Source organism: Aedes aegypti, chromosome 3 (assembly GCF_002204515.2).
Source record: "Aedes aegypti strain LVP_AGWG chromosome 3, AaegL5.0 Primary Assembly, whole genome shotgun sequence".
Taxonomy (NCBI): domain Eukaryota; kingdom Metazoa; phylum Arthropoda; class Insecta; order Diptera; family Culicidae; genus Aedes; species Aedes aegypti.
Window position 1 is genome coordinate 349,420,631 of NC_035109.1, and position 19,658 is coordinate 349,440,288.

The 19,658-nt window shown below is 39.9% G+C and overlaps 1 protein-coding gene across 5 annotated transcripts in view; it reads right to left on the minus strand.

Moving 5' to 3' along the window:
• The window catches only part of LOC5578107 (RNA-binding protein 24-A), a 266,309-nt gene that overhangs the window by 73,816 nt on the left and 172,835 nt on the right, over positions 1–19,658 (minus strand). For all 5 annotated transcript variants that reach the window (XM_021854638.1, XM_021854639.1, XM_021854640.1 and 2 more), the window contains one exon: positions 11,592–11,652. In XM_021854638.1, coding sequence (XP_021710330.1) covers positions 11,592–11,652 — 61 coding nt within the window. The remainder of the gene's footprint in view (positions 1–11,591; positions 11,653–19,658) is intronic.

Below are 19,658 nucleotides of genomic sequence, written 5' to 3' on the forward strand. Positions count from 1 at the left end.
AAAAACACAACGTAAACATCCATTTGGAATAATTCGTGCACGAACCATTAAAAAAAACTGGAAGAATTCGTAAAAAAAAAACTCATTGTAGTACTTCGAAAAGAACTTATAGAAATAAAGATATTATTGAAATAATTTCAGCAAGATCGTCAAAAAAATCCTGAAGAATGATGCATAATCGTTAAAGTTATTTGTTGAGAAACTCCAAATTAAAAGCACTGGAATACCAAAAACTGGGCTGAGGAAGTCACACTGAAGCCTCCTTATTTTCAAACCCCTCCCATTTTGTAATACTTTGTTGTATATTTATTGATGTTTATTTAACATTTTACAACAAAACAGGATCCAGCCAATCTGTAAGCATAGCGTAAACCCCTTAAAATGTTTTAGTTCACATTACGTATGTTTGAATATTTAAAAATAAAACATGAAATTTTAATGTCCATAAAATCGAGGTAGAATGTACATCAAATCGAGGGTCCACTAAATCGAGGTATGCCTGTATTTGTGCGCATTTCCTTAAGAGCTTTCCGGGGCTGATCGAGGTCTTCATTCCCCACTCAACAGTCACTTGCAACGTACCTACTAGACGTATTCTTGGTATAGCAAAATCATTAGTGCTCCGAGTTTAAAAAACATTCATAAGTATGGGCCAAATTTATGATGCGTTGCCTTAAAAGCATACAAATTTCATTTCCGTAATGTTACGTTAATGGAATTAACGTAAATAGAAATTATGGAATGTAAGTGAATTAAGCTTTCAGTGTAGTCTTATATCTACAGAGCGTTTTGCTAAGAATAAAACTTCAAAAGCATTCCACTAAAATCGACGTATCTGTTTGTAATCATCCTTGCACTAACTATCGGATTTATCTCGCTATTATTCTACAACAGTAGACAGAACAATCAGTGTAGCAAGAAGATAAAAATCCGAAAAACACAAATAAGAACACCCAAATGACTGAGCTTGAATCCGTCCTCGTCTAGCCGGGTGACGGCCGCACTCGCCAAAGTCGTAAACATTGTTTGTGGCAACAGCTGCTCAGCGGAATCAACTAACGGTCTTCTGACTTTTCCTATACACATTCGAACAGGTTACCATTATAGCACCACCACCATCCCATCAGAGTGAAAATTCCGAATGCACATCACGTGAAAATCCGCCAAGTTCTATTCGTTAGTTGGCATTCTCTGCAGCATTGCTTGTTGCACGGTGTCAAACTCAGTCGGCATCCGTTGCCAGCAAGAGCATATCGATACGGGAGATGCATATTTAGTGAGTCTGGTAGGTAATGCTACGTTCAATTTTCATTTTTTCCATTCGGGAATAAGACACACCACAGAAATGCTTTGGAAAATACCAGGGACGGACAAAGTCCACTTTATGGGTCTGGCGAATGATTTGAATTTGTGAGGCGGAAAATGGTTGCTCCTTGATAGATATTGTGATGAATGAAAATCTTTTCGAGAATACTGAGTATTTTTCAGATTGTTCTCTTAATTGTGATTGAAAGAGATTTCCTTCAGGATTCTGGAGAGGTTTTCTTCAGGAATCTGGAATAATTACCATCAAGAACCTTGGGAGATTCCCTTTAGGAATCTGTGAAGATTCCCATTAGGAATCTGTGGGGATTCCTGAGAGGAATCTGAAGAGATTTACTTCAGGAATCTGGTGAGATTCCTTTCAGGAATCTGGAGAGATTCCCTTAAAAAATCTGGGGATATTTCCTTCAGGAATCTGAAGAGATTTCCTTGAGGAATTTTGAGAGATTCCGTTCAGTAATCTGGAGAGATTCTCTTTAGGAAACTGGGAAGTTTCCTTCAGGAATCTGGAAAGATTACCATCAGCAATCTTGGGTGATTCCCTTTAGGAATCTGAAGAGATTCCCATTAGGAATCTGTACAGATTCCATTCAAGAATCTGAAAAGATTCCCTTCAGGAATCCGGAGAGATTCCTTTCAGGAGTTGGGAGAGATTCCCTTCAGGAATCTGCAGAGATTCCCTTCAAGAATCTAGGGAGATGCCCTTCAGGAATGTGGGGGATTCCCTTGAAGAATCTGGAGAGATTTCTTGAGGAATTTTGAGAGATTCCGTACATTAATTTGGAGAAATTCTCTTTAGGAATCTGGAGTGATTCCCTTAAGGAACCTGGAGAGGTTCCCTTCAGGAATCTTGAAAAGTTCCCTTCAATATCTGGAGAGATTCCCTTCAGGAATCTGCAAAGCTCCTCTTCAGGGATCTGGAAACTTTCCTTCAGGAATCTGGAAAGTTTCCTTCAGGAATCTTGTGATATTCCCTTCAGGAATCTGTGGAGATTCCTATTAGGAAGAGATTCCCTTGAGGAATCCGGAGACATTCCCTTCAGGAATCTGAAGAGATTCCCTTCAAAAATTTGGGGATATTCCCTTCAGGAATCTGGAGAGATTCCCTACAGGAATCTGGAGAGATTCCCTACAGGAATCTGGAGAGATTCCCTTCAGGAATCTGGAGAGATTCCCTACAGGAATCTGGAGAGATTCCCTACAGGAATCTGTAGAGATTCCCTTCAAGAATCTGCAAAGCTTCTCTTCAGGAATCTGGAAAGTTTCCTTCAGGAATCTAGAAAAAATACCATCAGAAATCTTGGGAGATTCCCTTTAGAAATCTGAAGAGATTCCCGTTAGAAATCTGTAGATTTTTTACAAGAATCTGAAGAGATTCCCTTCAGGAATCCGGAGAGATTTCTTTCAGGAATCTGGAGAGATGCCTTTCAGGAATGTGGGGGATTTCCTTGAGAAATCTGGAGAGATTCTCTTGAGGAATCTGGAGAGATTCCCTTGAGGAGTTTTGAGAGATTCCGTTCAGTAATCTGGAGAGATTCTCTTTAGGAATCTGGAGTGATTCCCTTAAGGAACCAGGAGAGATTCCCTTCAGGAATCTGGAGAGATGTGGGAATTCCCTTGAGGGATTTTTAGAGATTCCGTTCAGTAATCGGGAGAGATTCTCTTTAGGAATTTGGAGTGATTCCTTTAAGGAATCAGAAGAGATTCCCTTCAAGAATCTGAAGAGATTCCCTTAGAGGAGTTTTGAGAGATTCCGTTCAGTAATCTGGAGAGATTCTCTTTAGGAATCTGGGGTGAGTCCCTTCAGGAATCTGGTGAGATTTCCTTCAGGAATTTGCAAAGCTTCTCTTCAGAAATCTGGAAAGTTTCCTCAGGAATCTGGAAAGATTACCATCAGGAAACTTGGGAGATTGTCTTAAGGAATCTGAACAGGTTAGGAATCTGTAGAGATTCCTTTCAAGAATCTGAAGAGATTCCCCTCAGGAATTTGGAGAGATGCCCTTCAGGAATGTGGGGTATTCCTTTGAGAAATCTGGAGAGATTTTCTTGAGGAATCTGGAGAGATTCTCTTGAAGAATTATGAGAGATTTCGTTCAGTAATCTGGAGAGATTGACTTTAGGTAGCTGGAATGATTCCTTTGAGGAACCTCGAGAGGTTCCCTTCAGGAATCTGGAAAGGTTCCCTTCAAGTATCTGGAGAGATTCCCTTCAGGAATCTGCAAAACTTCTCTTCAGGAATCTGGAAAGATTACCTTCAGGAATCTTGGGAGATTCCCTTTAGGAATCTGTAAAGATTTACTTCAGAAATCTGTGGAGATTCCCTTCAGGAATCTGAAGAGGTTCCCTTCAGGAATCTGAAGAGGTTCCCTTCAGATTGAGGAATCTGGCAAGTTACCTTCAGGAATCTTGGGAGATTCACTTTAGGAATCTGGAGAGGATCCTTGGAATCTTGAGAGATTCCCTTCAGAAATCTTCAGAGATTCTCTTCAGAAACTTTGAGAGATTCTTTTCAGGAATCTGGAAAGATTTGATTCAGGAATTTGGAAAGATTTCTTCCAGGAGTTTGGAATCATTTCCATCAGATTCTCTCCAGGAATGTGGAGATGTTTTCAGTGACAATAGCATGCATGTAGTGGCCCTTTTCGCATTAAAACGTTTCTCACACGGATGTTCTGCGTCTTTATGCGAAATATCTCACCCCATGTGTCCCATTGTGCATAGTCATCAGCGATTTCGGACATCAACCACATATTATTTGGTCCAACAAAACCTTCTGACATGCACGCAATACCCAAAAGTCACTTGGAGGTCATATGATCGCGAGCTGCTAATGATTCGTACTGAAGGTGTCTCCCAATGCGTCACGTTGCGATATGCGACGCTCATTTTTAGAACGGCACCAGAAAACGAAAACAAGATACCAATGAATTACCATAACTCACTCGCCCATTTCCAAACCCCGAAACCGCCAAAAATAGATCTCACTTCTTTCGTCATATCCCACGACATGAGTTACTGCCAGCAACAACGCGGTGATTACAGAACGGCACCTCCAACCCAAGAAATCTGATCCTCTCGGATTGAACTGCTCTCAACCAGTCACCGGTTGCGATTTCCACTTCATTATTTTATGCTTCAGTTTATTTCATTTCCATCCGATCCCTTGCCTATCATCCATCGAACCACATACACCTTCGTTGTTGATACAAAATAAATCGAAAACGTGAGAACACTGCTGGCTTGCGGTGTTCCCGAAGCCTCATCCTATAACCGGGTAGCGATTCAGGAATTCAAACACAGGTTCGAAAACAAAGAGCACCACAATTTGATTTCGGCGGGATTGAAGGCTGAGAACTTTCGATTCCGAACAAAAAAATTGGGGTGGGTAATGTCTATTACATTACCGCGGGGTTGACGTAGAACTACGATGATTAATAATTTGATTTGTCATGTGCATGAATTTGTAAGTGTACTAGTTTTGTGTTGTTATTGATCGGATGAAGTTTTCAGAAGTTAACTCTTTTTAAACTCATTTTGGTAGTCCTGAAAAGAACCATTTGTCGTTCTGTGGTTTCGAGAACCAGTGTATGGTGTTCCAGGAATAATGCCAGATGATTGAATTTGTTTGTTTGGTCGTTGCTTCCTTGTGTTGCTTGGTTGGGTGATCGGTTTCTGGCTCCAGCTGTAGTTCACCAAACTCCTCCAGTAGATTAGATGTTTGATAGCTCGGGTGCTTCGATCGTGATAATCGATTGAATCGGTCCAGTGCTTTGGTCTGTAGCAATATCCATTGCATGAGCATTTAGGCTCTGTACATTGATACTCATCAATATGCAGGCTTGGCCGTTATGATCCAGTATTTCACGCAGTTCGTCTCAAAGCGTCACTAATCGATGATTGCCTAAGCGCTGCAGCTCATTCCTCAAGTCAACCCTTGGAATTGCTGCCTTTGGCGTGATGGAACTGGGAAGAATTGGTAGAGTTTGTCAAAAATAGTCCTTGCAGTGAAGTAACCCGCGACAAACCAACATATACCAATTGCTGATCCTGGCTTTTGTCATAGTCGTACACGACCTCGGGGAAAGTTCCACCTTGCGACTTATGAACAGTTAAAGCACAGGCACTAACCATCGGGAACTGAATGCGTTTGCATTTGATTATGCCGCACAGTTTGAAAGTAAAATAAAAATTCTCTATACAGGAGTGAAATTGGAATTTCAAAACCAAGAGCCTTACATTGGCATGAAATATTTTGAACTCTTATAACTGTTTGCTGGTTTAACGAAATTCCTTGAATGGCACCTCAATTGAAAGACAAGACATCAAAGGGTCATGTCGTTTACTTACTGAATCCCACATACCTGTCCAAATAGTTTAATAACTGTTTTAAAAGAGAACGTTGATTTCAAGCAAATCTATAAATAGGGGTGCTAGAGAAAAATTGACGTCATTTGCTTTCAATTCTCCGCTTCGATCGCATCTCAGCAGGCAACAGATCGTCTTGCTCTGACCGGGCGTGCTTCTCAGGCACAGACATCGACAGCGAGGGACCTCCCCGTTTGTCTTGCTTCGCTCAAATCAAACTGTCAAGCGAGCGAGAGAAGATGCCGTCCGAAGCCAAAGTCATCACCGCTTCCGCCGCCAAGAAGAAGAAGAATATGAAGCAGTCCACAGGAAAATTTGCGGTCGAACTGTGAACACGGTCGGGCAAGTCATTCTCCCTTTGTGCTTCACCGCTTGTTTGCGTTCACCCAGCCATCGTCATCGCCGCCATCATCAGATTTCGACTTAAGCCCGGTGATTCACTACCTGTTACTGTTGTGCGCCATCCATGCCACGAAACTTTCGGTTCGTCGTATAAGCAAATAACTTGCTCAAATTTATACATTTGAGTTGAGGATTCCCCGTTTGACCATGGCAATCAACTGATAACATCCCGCAGTGTTATTTATCTGTAAGAGCATCAAAGCTAACAAAGCCATCGGCCCTTTTCAGGGTCATCAAATTAGTAGAAAAGAGTTAAAAGAGAAATATTTCCGACTTTATATATGACTTCTTATATTCCTAAATCAATTTCACAGCTTCATACAAAATTTCATTTGTCATGAATAATTTATGACTCAACATTTTGAGACTGTAATCGCGGACGCTGCTGCAGTGCCATCGGGGTGAGTGCTCAGCATTCCACAACAATTGTAAAATAGAGTGGCATTTCCAACAGCGTCTTTGATGTTCCATATTTTGTGGGAACACTTTGATTAGCAAAATTATCACATGCAACAAAATTGTGACATATTTAGAATGCTTTTGAAAAGACATTTTCATTGAACAATTGTAATAATTTTGGCACCCATGGATCAGAAATTTACCGTCATAATAAAGAAAACTATTGATTATCAATATCTCTTATTGAATATTTAGTTAATGTCAACCCTTCCAGCAATTCATGTTCGACCAATTTCTCACGCATTAGCATTCTCCGCAATTTTCAAGTAATTCTAAGCCCAACACATTATTGGCACATACCCATTTCCCAGATTGGTCGATCAGAAAGCGAAGAGCACAAAAGGGAGGAGCATCGTCTGCTGTGCTGAGGTTATAAAACATGCTTCCTTCGTCGGATTCAGTTTTATTCAAATTCCGCTTTCGAGCTGGTAAGAGCTCCTCCGAACTTGCTCAGCGAGAAGTACCTGGCTGCTAGAAATCTGCTGAGCTGTCATTCTTCAAGCTGCCAATCCAGCATCTGGTCTGTGAAATCGCTCAAGATTTCTAGGTTGACCGATCCGCGCTTCTAGATTTCGCCTCGTGGTAAACTCGTGGTCACAGCATCCAAGCTCAATCGTCCCTTTTCAGGGCCAACATACGTTCATAAAACGGTTTATTGGATGATATTTACTGATTTATCTATAATGGTCTAAATATCGCGGTATACTACAATTTGGTTCACATAATTTACCCCACATAATTACATGAATTTGAGAATTTACCACTGCAGCGCCGTCGGACCGTAATAACATCATGCTACTCAGCATTGTATGGTATTTCTAACAGCATCGTTGATTTATCATATAATGGGGGAACACTTCCTAAATTCTCGAGTATTAAATTGGAAAATGTATTAAAATTGCGACAGATTTTAAATACTGTTCAATAAACTGTTTCCTGACCAATTGTAATAAGCAACTATTGATCTGAAATTTTTCTACATGTTAGTCTATTGCGTTAATCTGAGAAATAGGCTATATGAAATTGATGTCTTGGCAAGGGATGTACAAGATGAGCATTATGTATTAATTTTCCAATTTCCGTACTCGAGAATTTTAGAAGCGGGGGCCGTGATGCTCGGGATGGATTGTCCTCCATGACTGGTCCTGGCTGGAAATATTCGTGGGGAAAAACTCGACCCTTTGCTGCAGGAATTTCATTAACAACTCTTTGGTAAAGCAGAAATTTCTGATAAAAGTGAACTTTTTCAAAACAACTCTTATTGATTGGAATATTCATCAACAACTCTTTGTTAAGTAAAATCATCCTTAATAACTCTTTGCTCCATCGCCAAACCAAACCATTTCATTGAATTCATCAAGTACAAGAATATGAATGGTAAGGAGAGGCAGATGGTGTATATTTCGCTGGCGTTACTTTCCAACAGGTCGCCGGTTGGCGCTGACTACTAATCCGTCCACTGAATGATTTTCAGTTGTTGCTTTCGCTCTCTGGTTCCGTTCGCTACTCGCACACTGCTGTGGCTTTCACGCGCTCTTCTTTGCTGCTCCGCTGCTTGATCCGTTCGTTATGCCGTTCGATTTGTGAATGAGCTGGGAGCAGAACAACCAGAGGTTTTATTTGCTCGAGCTTCGTTCACCGATGGCGAGTGGTGGGGCTCTCGCTTGGTTGTTTCGTCACTCCGTTCGCTACTCGCACGCGATTGGTTATTGCTTTCGCGCTATTTTTGTTGATGGTGTGATTCTTCACTGAGAAATAAAAACTGCAACTCTTTTGATTTTTCATGCAAAGTGACCAACTTTGATAAACTATATCTCAGTTATTTATGGACTGATTTGAATGAAATTTTAACAGAATATCAGACATAACTTAAATTTTAACATATGTTTTTGAGTGATTTTTCCAATCACACGTTGGAAAGCAGTAACGGTTTGACTAAAGAGAATTTTTTGACGATTTTTTATGATTGACATAACTAAACATATTGAAGGAATAGCTTCATGGTATCTTCAGAAAAGTTGTAGATTTTGACGAGATGAATAAGTTTGCTGAAGACAGTTTTTGTGTAAGGCTATCAGATTTTAAGATAAAAAGTTTTGAATTTTTCGTCGAAAATTACAGTTTAGTCAAACCGTTATTACATATAAACTTGTGATTGGAAAAATTTTCAAAAATATATGTTAAAATTCAAGTTTCATCTGATGTTCTGTGAATGTTTCATTCGAAAATATTTCCATAAATAACTGAGATCTAACTTACCAAAGTTGGTCATTTTGTATGGAAAATCGAAAAAGTTGCAAATGCATGCGAATAAGTTGGGGCCTTCCTTAGCCGAGTGGTTAGAGTCCGCGGCTACAAAGCAAAGCCATGCTGAAGGTGTCTGAGTTCGATTCCCGGTCGGTCCAGGATCTTTTCGTAATAGAAATTTTCTTGACTTCCCTGGGCATAGAGTATAATCGTACCTGCCACACGATATACGAATGCAAAAATGGAAACCTTGGCAAAGAAAGCTCTCAGTTAATAACTGTGGAAGTGTCATAAGAACACTAAGCTGAGAAGCAGGCTCTGTCCCAGTGAGGACGTTGATGCCAAGAAGAAGAAGAAGAAGATGTGAATAAGTTCTCTGTTTATTCGACAAACAAGCTTAATATTACATGGGTACACAACAGCAACAGAGTAGCGTACACAGGGATTTAGTTGAAATCTGGAAACGTAGCTCAATCTTGAAATCTTGAGCGATTTCACAAACCAGATTCTGGATTAACAGCTCAGCAGGCTTCTAGCAGCGAGGTACTTCTCGCTAAGCAAGTTCGGAGGAGCTCTTACCAGCTCGAAAGCGGAAATGGAATGAAACTGAATCCAACGAAGGCAGCATGTTTTATAACCTTGGAATAGCAGATGATGCTCCTCCCTTTTGTGCTCTTCGCTTTCTGATCGACCAATCTGGGAAATGAGTATGTGCCAATAATGTGTTTTGCTTGGAATTACTTGAAAATTGCGGAGAATACTAATGCGTGAGAAATTGGTCGAGCATGAATTGTTGGAATGATTGGCATTCCCTAAATATTCAAAACGAGCTATTGATAATTAATAGTGTTCTTTATTATGACGGTAAATTTCTGATCCATGGGTGCTAAAATTATTACAATTGTTCAATGAGAATGTCTTTTCAAAAGCATTCTAAATATGTCGCAATTTTGTCACATGGGATAATTTTCCTAATCAAAGTGTTCCCATAAAATATGGAACATAAAAGGCGCTGTTGGAAAAGCCACTCTATTTTGCAATCGTTGTGAAATGTTGAGCACTCACCCCGACGGCACTGCAGCAGTACAATCTCAAATGGTTGAGTCATAAATTATTCACGACAAATGAAATTTTGTATGAGGCCGTGAAATTGATTTAGGAATACTAGAAGTTATAAATAAAGTCGGAAATATTTCTCTTTTAACTCTTTTCCACAAATTTGATGGCTCTGAAAAGAACCGATGGTTTTGTTAGCTTCGATGTTGTTACGAATAACTGCTCGGACCAGCAAAACTCAGGGGGCTTCTGGTATTTGCTCCTAACGGGATTGCTTCTTGACCACCAATGATGATTTCATCACGAGTCGAAATTTTGAAGCGCGGGTCAACAGCTCCTCGGCTGATGAAATTTGCGGCGGCGATGACGATGGCTGGGTGAACGCAAACAAGCGGTGAACCACAAAGCGAGAATGACTCGCCCGACCGTGTTCACAGTTCGACCGCAATTTCTCCTGTGGACTGCTTCCTCTTCTTCTTCTAGGCGGCGGCAGCGGTGATGGCTTTAGCTTCGGACGGCATCTTCTCTCGCTCGCTCGACAGTTTGATTTGAGCGAAGCAAGACAAACGGGGGCGTCCTTCGCTATCGATGTCTGTGCCTGAGAAGCACGCCCGGTCAGAACAAGCCGATCTGTCGCCTGCTGAGATGCGAGCCAATCGGAGAGTGAAAAGCAAATGACGTCAAATTTTCTCTAGCCACCCCTATTTATAGATTTGCTTGAAATCAACGTTCTCTTTTAAAACAGTTATTAAACTATTTGGACAGGTATGTGGGATTCAGTAAGTAAACGACATGAAGCTTTGATGTCTTGGCTTTCGATTGAGATGCTAATCAAGAAATTTCGTTAAGCCAGCGAAAAGTTATTAACGTTTAAAATATTTCATGCCAACGTAACGCTCTTGGTTTTGAAATTCCAATTTCACTCCTGTATAGAGAAGAGAGACGTACTTCTACGTCAAAAAAACATGCACAGTGCTTTCAGAGGCCTAAATTCTCGATCAAAATTGATTTGCAAGTTTTATAGGATTCAGATAATTTGTTTGAGGTGTAGATACCCTTCTAAAAATGATATTGTTTCATAACTAAAACCCCTAGCTGTTAAATATGTTGTTGCTTCATAATATGTATAGAATCTAAATTCTATTTCACTCCAGAAGGGTCTCTACATCCCGAAAAACTTTTTTGAAAAACATTCTACCATTCGGGCGCAACACGATTTCGATCCAGAACTCATCCCTCAGGAAGCACTGTGGCACGGAAAGAAAAAGGGATTCAATATCTTCGGCACGCTATCGATGAAATGTCACGTACAGGAAGAGCCTGCTTGCTTCCCAGCAGCTCTAGGAACAGTTATTTATTTTCCCTTTTTTTCCTGCCTTCGAGGGAGCAAATCAAAACCGATAAAATATTCCTCGGCAGGAGGGCAAAAATAAAAAAATCGACGGAAAACGTTGTTACCGAAAATCAAAAGCTTGAAAACCGAAAAGACAGACGAAGCGTAATTGAAACTACTGTGTGTCTGTAAGTTTACCCATTATCGAGTTTTGGAAAAACAAAAAAAAATCGTTACTCTTCGTGGTATCGCTGGTGTGTCAGAATTCATCGATTGCCTGTTTTTTTTAGATCATTTCTCATTCCCTGATGTGTCGGTAGTTTTTAAATTGCCTCCTACATCGAGAAACCAGAGGTGAGCGAAAATAAAAAAGAAGAGGAGAAACGGGAAAGAGCGCTGAACTTACCCAAACTGGCTCGGTAGTACAGGATATCCTGTCCGGAGGCCTGCCGCTGTGAAGGGGAATCCTGGAAGAAGAAAAACGGGACAATCAGGAACGTGTGTTAAGACAATGTCTATGCATAGTCGGTGAAAATGGAAAATAAGTATTTTTTTTATACGGAACCGAGGAAAAAAAAAGTGTGGCAATAAGGGAATTGATAGCTGATACGCCGTATGTCGGGATGGGGTGTATCGATATCGCTCTGGCGACGATCAGCTGTCACCACCGCCGGTGATAAGTCTGAGTGGGCTTCTTTTCCTGGACGTATTTGAATATGTAGACCGTGTCATCATTTGAAAAGGAATGGGGGTTATGAGACTTGATAAGCGATACAAAATGGGGCGGAAGTCTGAAAGGTGACACTTGTGTCTGGGTTGAGTGGGAATAATTGGGAAGCGAGATATTTTTCTTGCTATTTGCAAAACATCCGAACTGTTCATTGGCAAAGATTCAATTTTCATTGATGTGTACCATCACTGCCAAGAAATTTGGGATTTTTTTTATTTATTTACTCCATCTTCAGTATTAATACTGTACAGACTGATACTTAAACTATAAAGATACTTAAACTTCCATTTTGCCACTAGGCGGCGCTAGTGAGCATGAAATTTTTGTTTTGCAGATCTCAGGATCCTGACCTTTCAAAAAGATGGCGTCTTTGGCAAAGTTGTTCAGTAATTCAAGGACTATCATTGTTCGAGTTAGTTGAATCAAAATTTGCCGAAGACACTATCTTTGTAAATGGTCAGGCTACTGAGATACCGTGGTGCATCAATACCCGGACGCTTAAGGTGCCACAAATGTTCTTACTTCAATATGAGCGTGTTTTTTTAGATAATAATATTGCTCGATAGATTGCTTAAAGCCAGATCTTCTTGGAAGTGATGAAATTTTTGATAAAAATCATGATTTTAACACAAAAAATAATCAAATATTGAAGCATGTCTTGTCTTTAAATCCGGACACCTTAGACAAATGATGGCTTTAATTCCGGACACTTTTGGATCGAAATCCGGACAAAGGTGTTATAGCATGGAATATTCATTAAATTTCAATGAAAATAATATCAACACGCAATTAAATAACAATCTTTAATAAACTTGATGTCCACGATTGCCCGACAATGGCAAAACATATAACAGGTTTGTAATAAAACTGATTTGATTACCTGAGCCGAAGCACACGTAGCTTGAACTGTATTTGATGCGGCTCGAACAGCTATTATTGAAGATAAATACATTTTATCCAATAATCAATTTCGTTCTGAATACTCACTACACTATCTCCAGTTGTTTTTCAAATTTTCACTTATTTTTTCTTTCGGGAATTTCTCTTTCACACTAGTAAAACGGGAGTCCGTTACGCGATGTCCGGATCTGAAAACACTGGCTCATATTCCCGGACAGTCTTTTTGCACACCGATAAATGTATATTTTCAATTTATTTAATGATAGTGGAGTCACCGAACTTCCAAAATATCTTCTTTTGAACAGTTTTGGATAAAAATTCTATAAAGATATATTTTACTAACTTTTACTTCAAACAAACGTTGTTCGCGCGTTCATCGATCGTTCAACTCGAGTTGAAGTTAAATCGCGACGAAATGACGTTCAACATGAACAAATAATTTGTTTTTATTTTTATTAATTATTTAGCAGTGGTTACTAGATTAGAAATAAATGTAAAATGATCAGCATATTTCATTTAAAGGGGAATGAACAAAACCAGACATATAATCACTCGATATTAACTGTAATTAATTAATATAATTAAAGTGTCCGGATATTGGTACCGTCCGGATTTTGATTCACCACGGTATCTGCAAAACAAAAGTTTCATTCTAACTAGCGCCGCCTGGTGGCAGAAATTTGAATCAACTAACTCGAACAATGATATGAACAACATCTTTCTAAATTGTCAGGATTCTGAAATATCTGCAAAACAAAAGTTAAATTATCTGGATTTTGAGATAAACCTATTTCAAATTGTGGTCTACTCGAATCGTATATAGTGCGTTCATTATTATGTGACTATCGCATTATAAAGGGCCTTACTGTAAACAAAAACTGTCGAGTATTGTTCTTAAGAAGATTCTCGAAGAATACATTTTGGTTTGGTATCGATAGATATCTTCGTTGCAAAATGATAGCATATAAATCACAACTGTTGTACAAAGTACAACAGCGCGACTGCCGGAATGTTAGAGCAAGTGCCCGGGATTCGATGCGTCAGGGCAATTTGAATCAATACGGTACAAGAATCGGATGCACAATTAGGTATTGGGATCACTCTGGTAGTTGAGAATGATTATCGCTTAGAACGAACAGAAACCTAAGGCGGTTGGAAACCATAGGCTTAGGATAGATAGATCTACAGTTTAATACTTAATGTTTCTGATTTATATAAGAGAATCCATGAGAAAGTGAACTTCTACCTGACGCAGCTTTTATCAGGACATGATTGCTGTAGGTTCGGGCACGCAGAGTCTTCTGTGTTCCCCCTATTGTGCTGTTGTAGAGGAAACTGCGAAACATATCGTCTTTGAGTGCCTACGACAGTGTAACCCAGAGGATGTACGGGGTTGTTATGGAGTATTGAACTTAAATTGGCTGAAGAGAGTTATATCTCCCAAGGCTGGTCCCTTATAATAAAATTTAAGTTGGCTAGAAAAAGTAGCTTACCGAGGTTAATTCTGTTAAAACGCTATACGCTATACTGGCCCCTTCGCTAAGTAATACTGTAAGGTAGTTTCAGTGTTCTTCCTTGAATTCTGAGCTAAGGATAATTCCCATTCTCTGTACACATAATGCAGATAATTGTGCTGGTTTTGGGAGGTCGATACGTCAAGTCAACCCCGAGCTCTCTGAGTTATCCCTCAGGGGTCTGTTTGAAGATCTACCTGTGAAAAACACGACAAACTCATGAAAAAAGGCAACGTTGGCAAAGAAAACTCCCAGTTAGCATCAGTGGAATTTGTCACAGAACACTAAGCTGAGAAGAGGGCTCTGTCCCAGTAGAGACGTAGTACCAAGAAAAAGAAGAAGAACATGTTACTATCACTTCAAGATCGCAATATCCTTTGTACTTTCGCCTGTATCAAGCTGATGTCAAAATGAGTGCAAGAGTGAATTATTCTGTGATCTTTGAGTAAAAGTTGCATACGTCACGTTAAGTGAAACTAGTATGTGCACGTTATACCAAGCTTTCCAAACGAGGTGAAAAGAACACCATTAGTTCCATGCCTACGTCTGTTGGGTTTAGTCTTACTAAGATAGGTAGCTGTTGCCAACAATCGCTGCACCTAATATTCTCGCCGTCTATGCAACTAAAAGATGGGGTAAATGGTTCAAAACGCCACATCATTGCCGTTATTTTCCACGTTGAATTCAAGAATATTACTGAATCAATAAACGAACTTAAAACAGCTTTGCAGTATCTTTTTGCTAAAAATTTACATCATGCATTTTGTTGTAAAATTTGTGAATTTCCATAGTTCTTTTTACTTTTAAAATGGAACAAATCGTTAGTGGCTTTGGAATCATTTCCCCATGCAAAAGCCGGTGGAAACCGTCGCACATTTGGTGAAAATAAATCATACCGACGGCCACGCTTTCACTCGACGCTAACATGAGGAGCTCCATCTATGTTATGAACCATCGTCCTCTTCGTCGAGTACAGTCATGTTTCCATGTGGGAGGCTCTTCATCTTTGCGTGATAGTGATGTCTTCCAATGTAACCACTAGCCAAATAAACCGCCTTTTCGGATTCATAGAGTTACTATACGGCTAATATAGAGCATGACAGCTCCATGTCAGCTCTATGTTACCACATATGACGAATTGAAGTCCTATTTGATTACTTAGTTTATCTGAACTACGTGAAAAAATCTTTTGGAACCTTTTCTTCTTCTTGGTATTTCGTTCCTGCCGGGACAGAGCCTGCTTCTATGCTCGATTGAGCTTCTTCACAGTTATTAGCTGACAGCTTCTTTCGCGTAAAATGCTACTTTTGCATTTGTGTACGATATACGATAGGTACGATGAAACTCTTATACCCAAGAAAGTCAACAAATTTTCATTGCAAAGAGATCCTGGACGGACCAGGAATCTAACACAGACACAGCATGACTTTGCTTTGTAGCCACGGGCTTACAAGGCTAAGAAAGGCCCCTCGCAATACCATTTAGCGTCCTAGATAGTATCACCACTGTGTGGGAGGAAAATTTATAGTCAAGCTATACCGGTGGAAATCTTCCATCGTGCCATGTCATCGTCACACTGGGAAACGAAGGAAAAGCTAAAGAAGAAGCAAGATGTTCCTTAGAGTAAGACGGGGCAAAAATTCGATTTAAGGGAAAAAATCAACATTTTCAAGAAAACTATGTCGGCTGAAAAAAAATATCACATAGCGGATCTTATACATACCGATTTTTGTGTCAGTATGTTTATCAATTTTTAGTTGAAACAATTTGAGAATTGATGGTCTAAAATGAACTTTTACCCCATCGCAAGGGAAAAGTTCAAAACTTTTGTGGGGCAAATGTTGGCATAGTAAATTAAGAAATCTGAAACTCTAGTGATTGGAATACCTTATATCAATCATGAAGTGATGTATGCATAAAAATATGCAATACATTTTTATAGAGAGTTTACCCGAAAAAAGATAAATGTTACATACCCGAAAATAATGGTTTTTCTCATAACATTGGCCTGAATTTTTGCCTCCCTATGCGGCAAAAATTGTATTATTTTTTCTTTGCGGAAACTAATGAACGTCAAAGCATTGTTATACTTGCATAAAAAATCGAAAAACTTTCGTTTTTACTTTGTTCTATTCCAAATCTCAATCGATTTCTTATATTTTGTAGTGGAAGTTCCTTGAAGCATTTGATCCACTGTGGTATTTTTAACATTTGTTTTGAGCAGTGCTAGAATTCTTAAAAAGAAATTTTTGCCGCCCTCGAGCATTGGCCCCACTTTACTCTACACCGAGTCGACACCTCCGCGGGGTGTTTGCTGTTGCTCTGTTGGTGTTGTATTCGAGACGAAGATTGAAGCCCCAAGGTTTTGAAGTGCCAAAACGTGTGCCTGTGTGGGGGCGGGAGTACTTACTTTTCAATCATTCGGGGCAACGTTTGTCGTGTCACACCTTGGGTTAGGCGATCTTGACTAACCTAACCGTACATATGTGAACGTTCTATGTTTGGTCTCCTTAAGTGTACCTGAAATTGTTGGTTGCGAGTTGGAAAATGCGTTTGTCTGAAGATTGACAGACGAAGATTGATTTCTGCTGGTGAATTTGGTGGGAAATTGTGGCATTCTTTCGACATTTTCTAACAAAACTAAAAACAAGATTGTGGCGTAAAACGTGTACGGATTTCGAATGCCTTCTCAAAAAATAATTACCGCAGTCACTCATTGCCGTTGCGACATGATCCGTCATCACAAACATTCCATCAACGCTGTGCCTGACTGCCAGATAATCAAAAACCAACATCATCAGTAATCCCATCGAACGCAGTGACACTTGCCCCAGTAACTACCCCTTCTCTATCCAACTTGGGTGGAGAAGCTCATTTCCATTTCGGATGTAATTGCACAGCCAGGCAGGTTGTAGATTTTTTTTTCCATCCTTTTCCTTATTTTTATTTGAGTTACCGTTCGCGCTGTTGATTTATTCACCGCCGTCCAGCAACATCTGACCGATCCGATGGTCGAACACCGTGATGAGCTCTGTTGATGGGTAGGTCAACCAATTCAGGCGGTACGTAGAGATAATAACTGATCCACACCCACTGACCATCGACGGCAGCAATCGGGTGCCGTCGAATAATGGTTTAATTCAGAACAAATGTAGGACAAAACCTCAAATTTTAGGTAAATATGGTTACCTTCTTCTTTTTCTTGGCATTACGTCCACACAGGGCCAGAGTCTGCTTCTCAGCTTAGTGTTCAATGAGCACTTCCACAGTTATTAACTGAGATTTTTTTTTGCCAAAGTTGCCATTTTCGCAATCGTATGTGACAGGTACGATGATACTATTTGCCCAGAGAAGTCAAAGAAATTTTCATTACGAAAAGATCCTGGACCGACCAGGCATCGAACCCAGACACCTTCAGCATGGCTTTGCTTTGTAGCCGCGGACTTTAACAACTCGGCTAAAAAAAAGAGTTGTATGAATCTCAAAATCCAATAAACCTGTTTTAAACTTTGAATTGGAATTGAACCACAAAAGCATTAAGAAAGTCATATAACAACCGTTCGGAGTACACAACTTTTATTCTTGAGATTTTAGCCGCCTCCAAACCGCTGTGCCTCGCCCGGACCAACTGGAACGGGTGAATTGTCCGTGGAAAAACATCCGAAAATTTCTGTACAAGAATGAGGACGACTTTCGTTTTATTTACTCTACAACTATCCATCTGTTCCGTAAGCAAGCAAGCTAGCAAACGATGGTGTGGTGAGCGTGTCATCACGTCATCATCAACGTCGTCTTCGACTTTCCGCGGTGGTCGGGCGATCTGCGTTTGTTGGCGGAGTTGAGAAGCTACTGTATTTCACTTTTATTTCATCAGTATGAAATCGTGGGGTTCGGTTGCGAGACAGACGAGGGCAGTCCTGATCGGCTACCAAACTTTAACGTTCTGCCACCTGTTGTGAAGTTTTCAGTCTTTTTGGTTGGATGGGTTCCAAAGAATCGCACAAAAACTTTCAGCTATGATAGAGATAATACTTTTGCGAACACGATTATGATGGATTGACAGTTTAAATAGTTTTAACTCTAAAAATTTATCCATAAACAAAACATCATTGTTATATGAAAAGCTTTCTGAAAGTTACCAAAATGTTATCGTAGTCGATCCCTCTAAGTGAGTAGAGACGTCTAGACAAAGTGCAGCGAAGCATTTGAAGGGTTTCACAATTTCCACCGTGGCGACGACAGCAGTCGTGAATAATTGCTGGCAAAGGCAACAGAAAGTCACCTCATGACAAGTGGTTTTCATTATTCTAAAAGCATGCGCTATGCCACATGTGTTAGGAAAAGAACATCATGAAGTGAAGATAATTTCCAAATGCTTACCAATTGCAAATATTAAAAACAATCCTCTGGAAGGCACTTTATCATGCAGGGAAATTGCTGTGCCTTTGGGGTTATCTCGACTGGTACATCGTGACGGTAGCCAACATTTGCCAATAGAGCTACTAGTCAGGACATATGCACGTAGCTTCGTAATAAAAACAATGGAATGTAACGGCTAGTGCTGAAGTTACAGTAGCAAAGCTAACATGGGTGGCCCTTTTCGTCATAGCATGGGATTAGAAGCAACTCTTCGATGATTTCTCAACATGTTTTGCTACTAAATTTGACTTTATATCAAGGCAAGCTGCCTTATCATAACCCACTAAAATAGAACGAGTTTAACATGAAACAAGACAAAGTATCTTATCCAAAGTGGCTTGGTGAACAAGGAGTTATATTTAACTTATAGACTGCTTTTTAAAATAGTAAATGTTTAACATACTTAAATGAGTTGAAAATGAGTCAACAGTAAGTAAAACAATGAAACATAATCAGTAATCGAAATAACTTTGTAAAACGAAATATCATTTACTTTATAGTGTTGTATGGAAAGGAAAATGATTACCTTTAAATCTGACAAGAAACCCTAGATCTTCTGATTGTTTAATGTCATCACCAAATTTTAAACAAATACGTCAACGAATTTCAACCTCAAAATTTACGTCGAATCAGTTCCCCAATGAATGAACTCACATCGAGTAGGAATCTGTGCAAATGCAATTCCATTTCCCCGGTGCTAACCGAGCAGGGACATACTACTGTAAACAAATCATCAAAGCAAATCAAGTTTCACTTTGTCCCGTGTATTTTGCCTCCTCCCATAGTCGTCACTCAGCATCGACCGATCCACACACGTCAATGGCGCCTCTTTTTCCATTCAGTTATTCCCGGCGGAACTGTGGCCCTCTCTCCCAGCTTTGCCCACTCTACTGGAACTTCTTCTGAATGG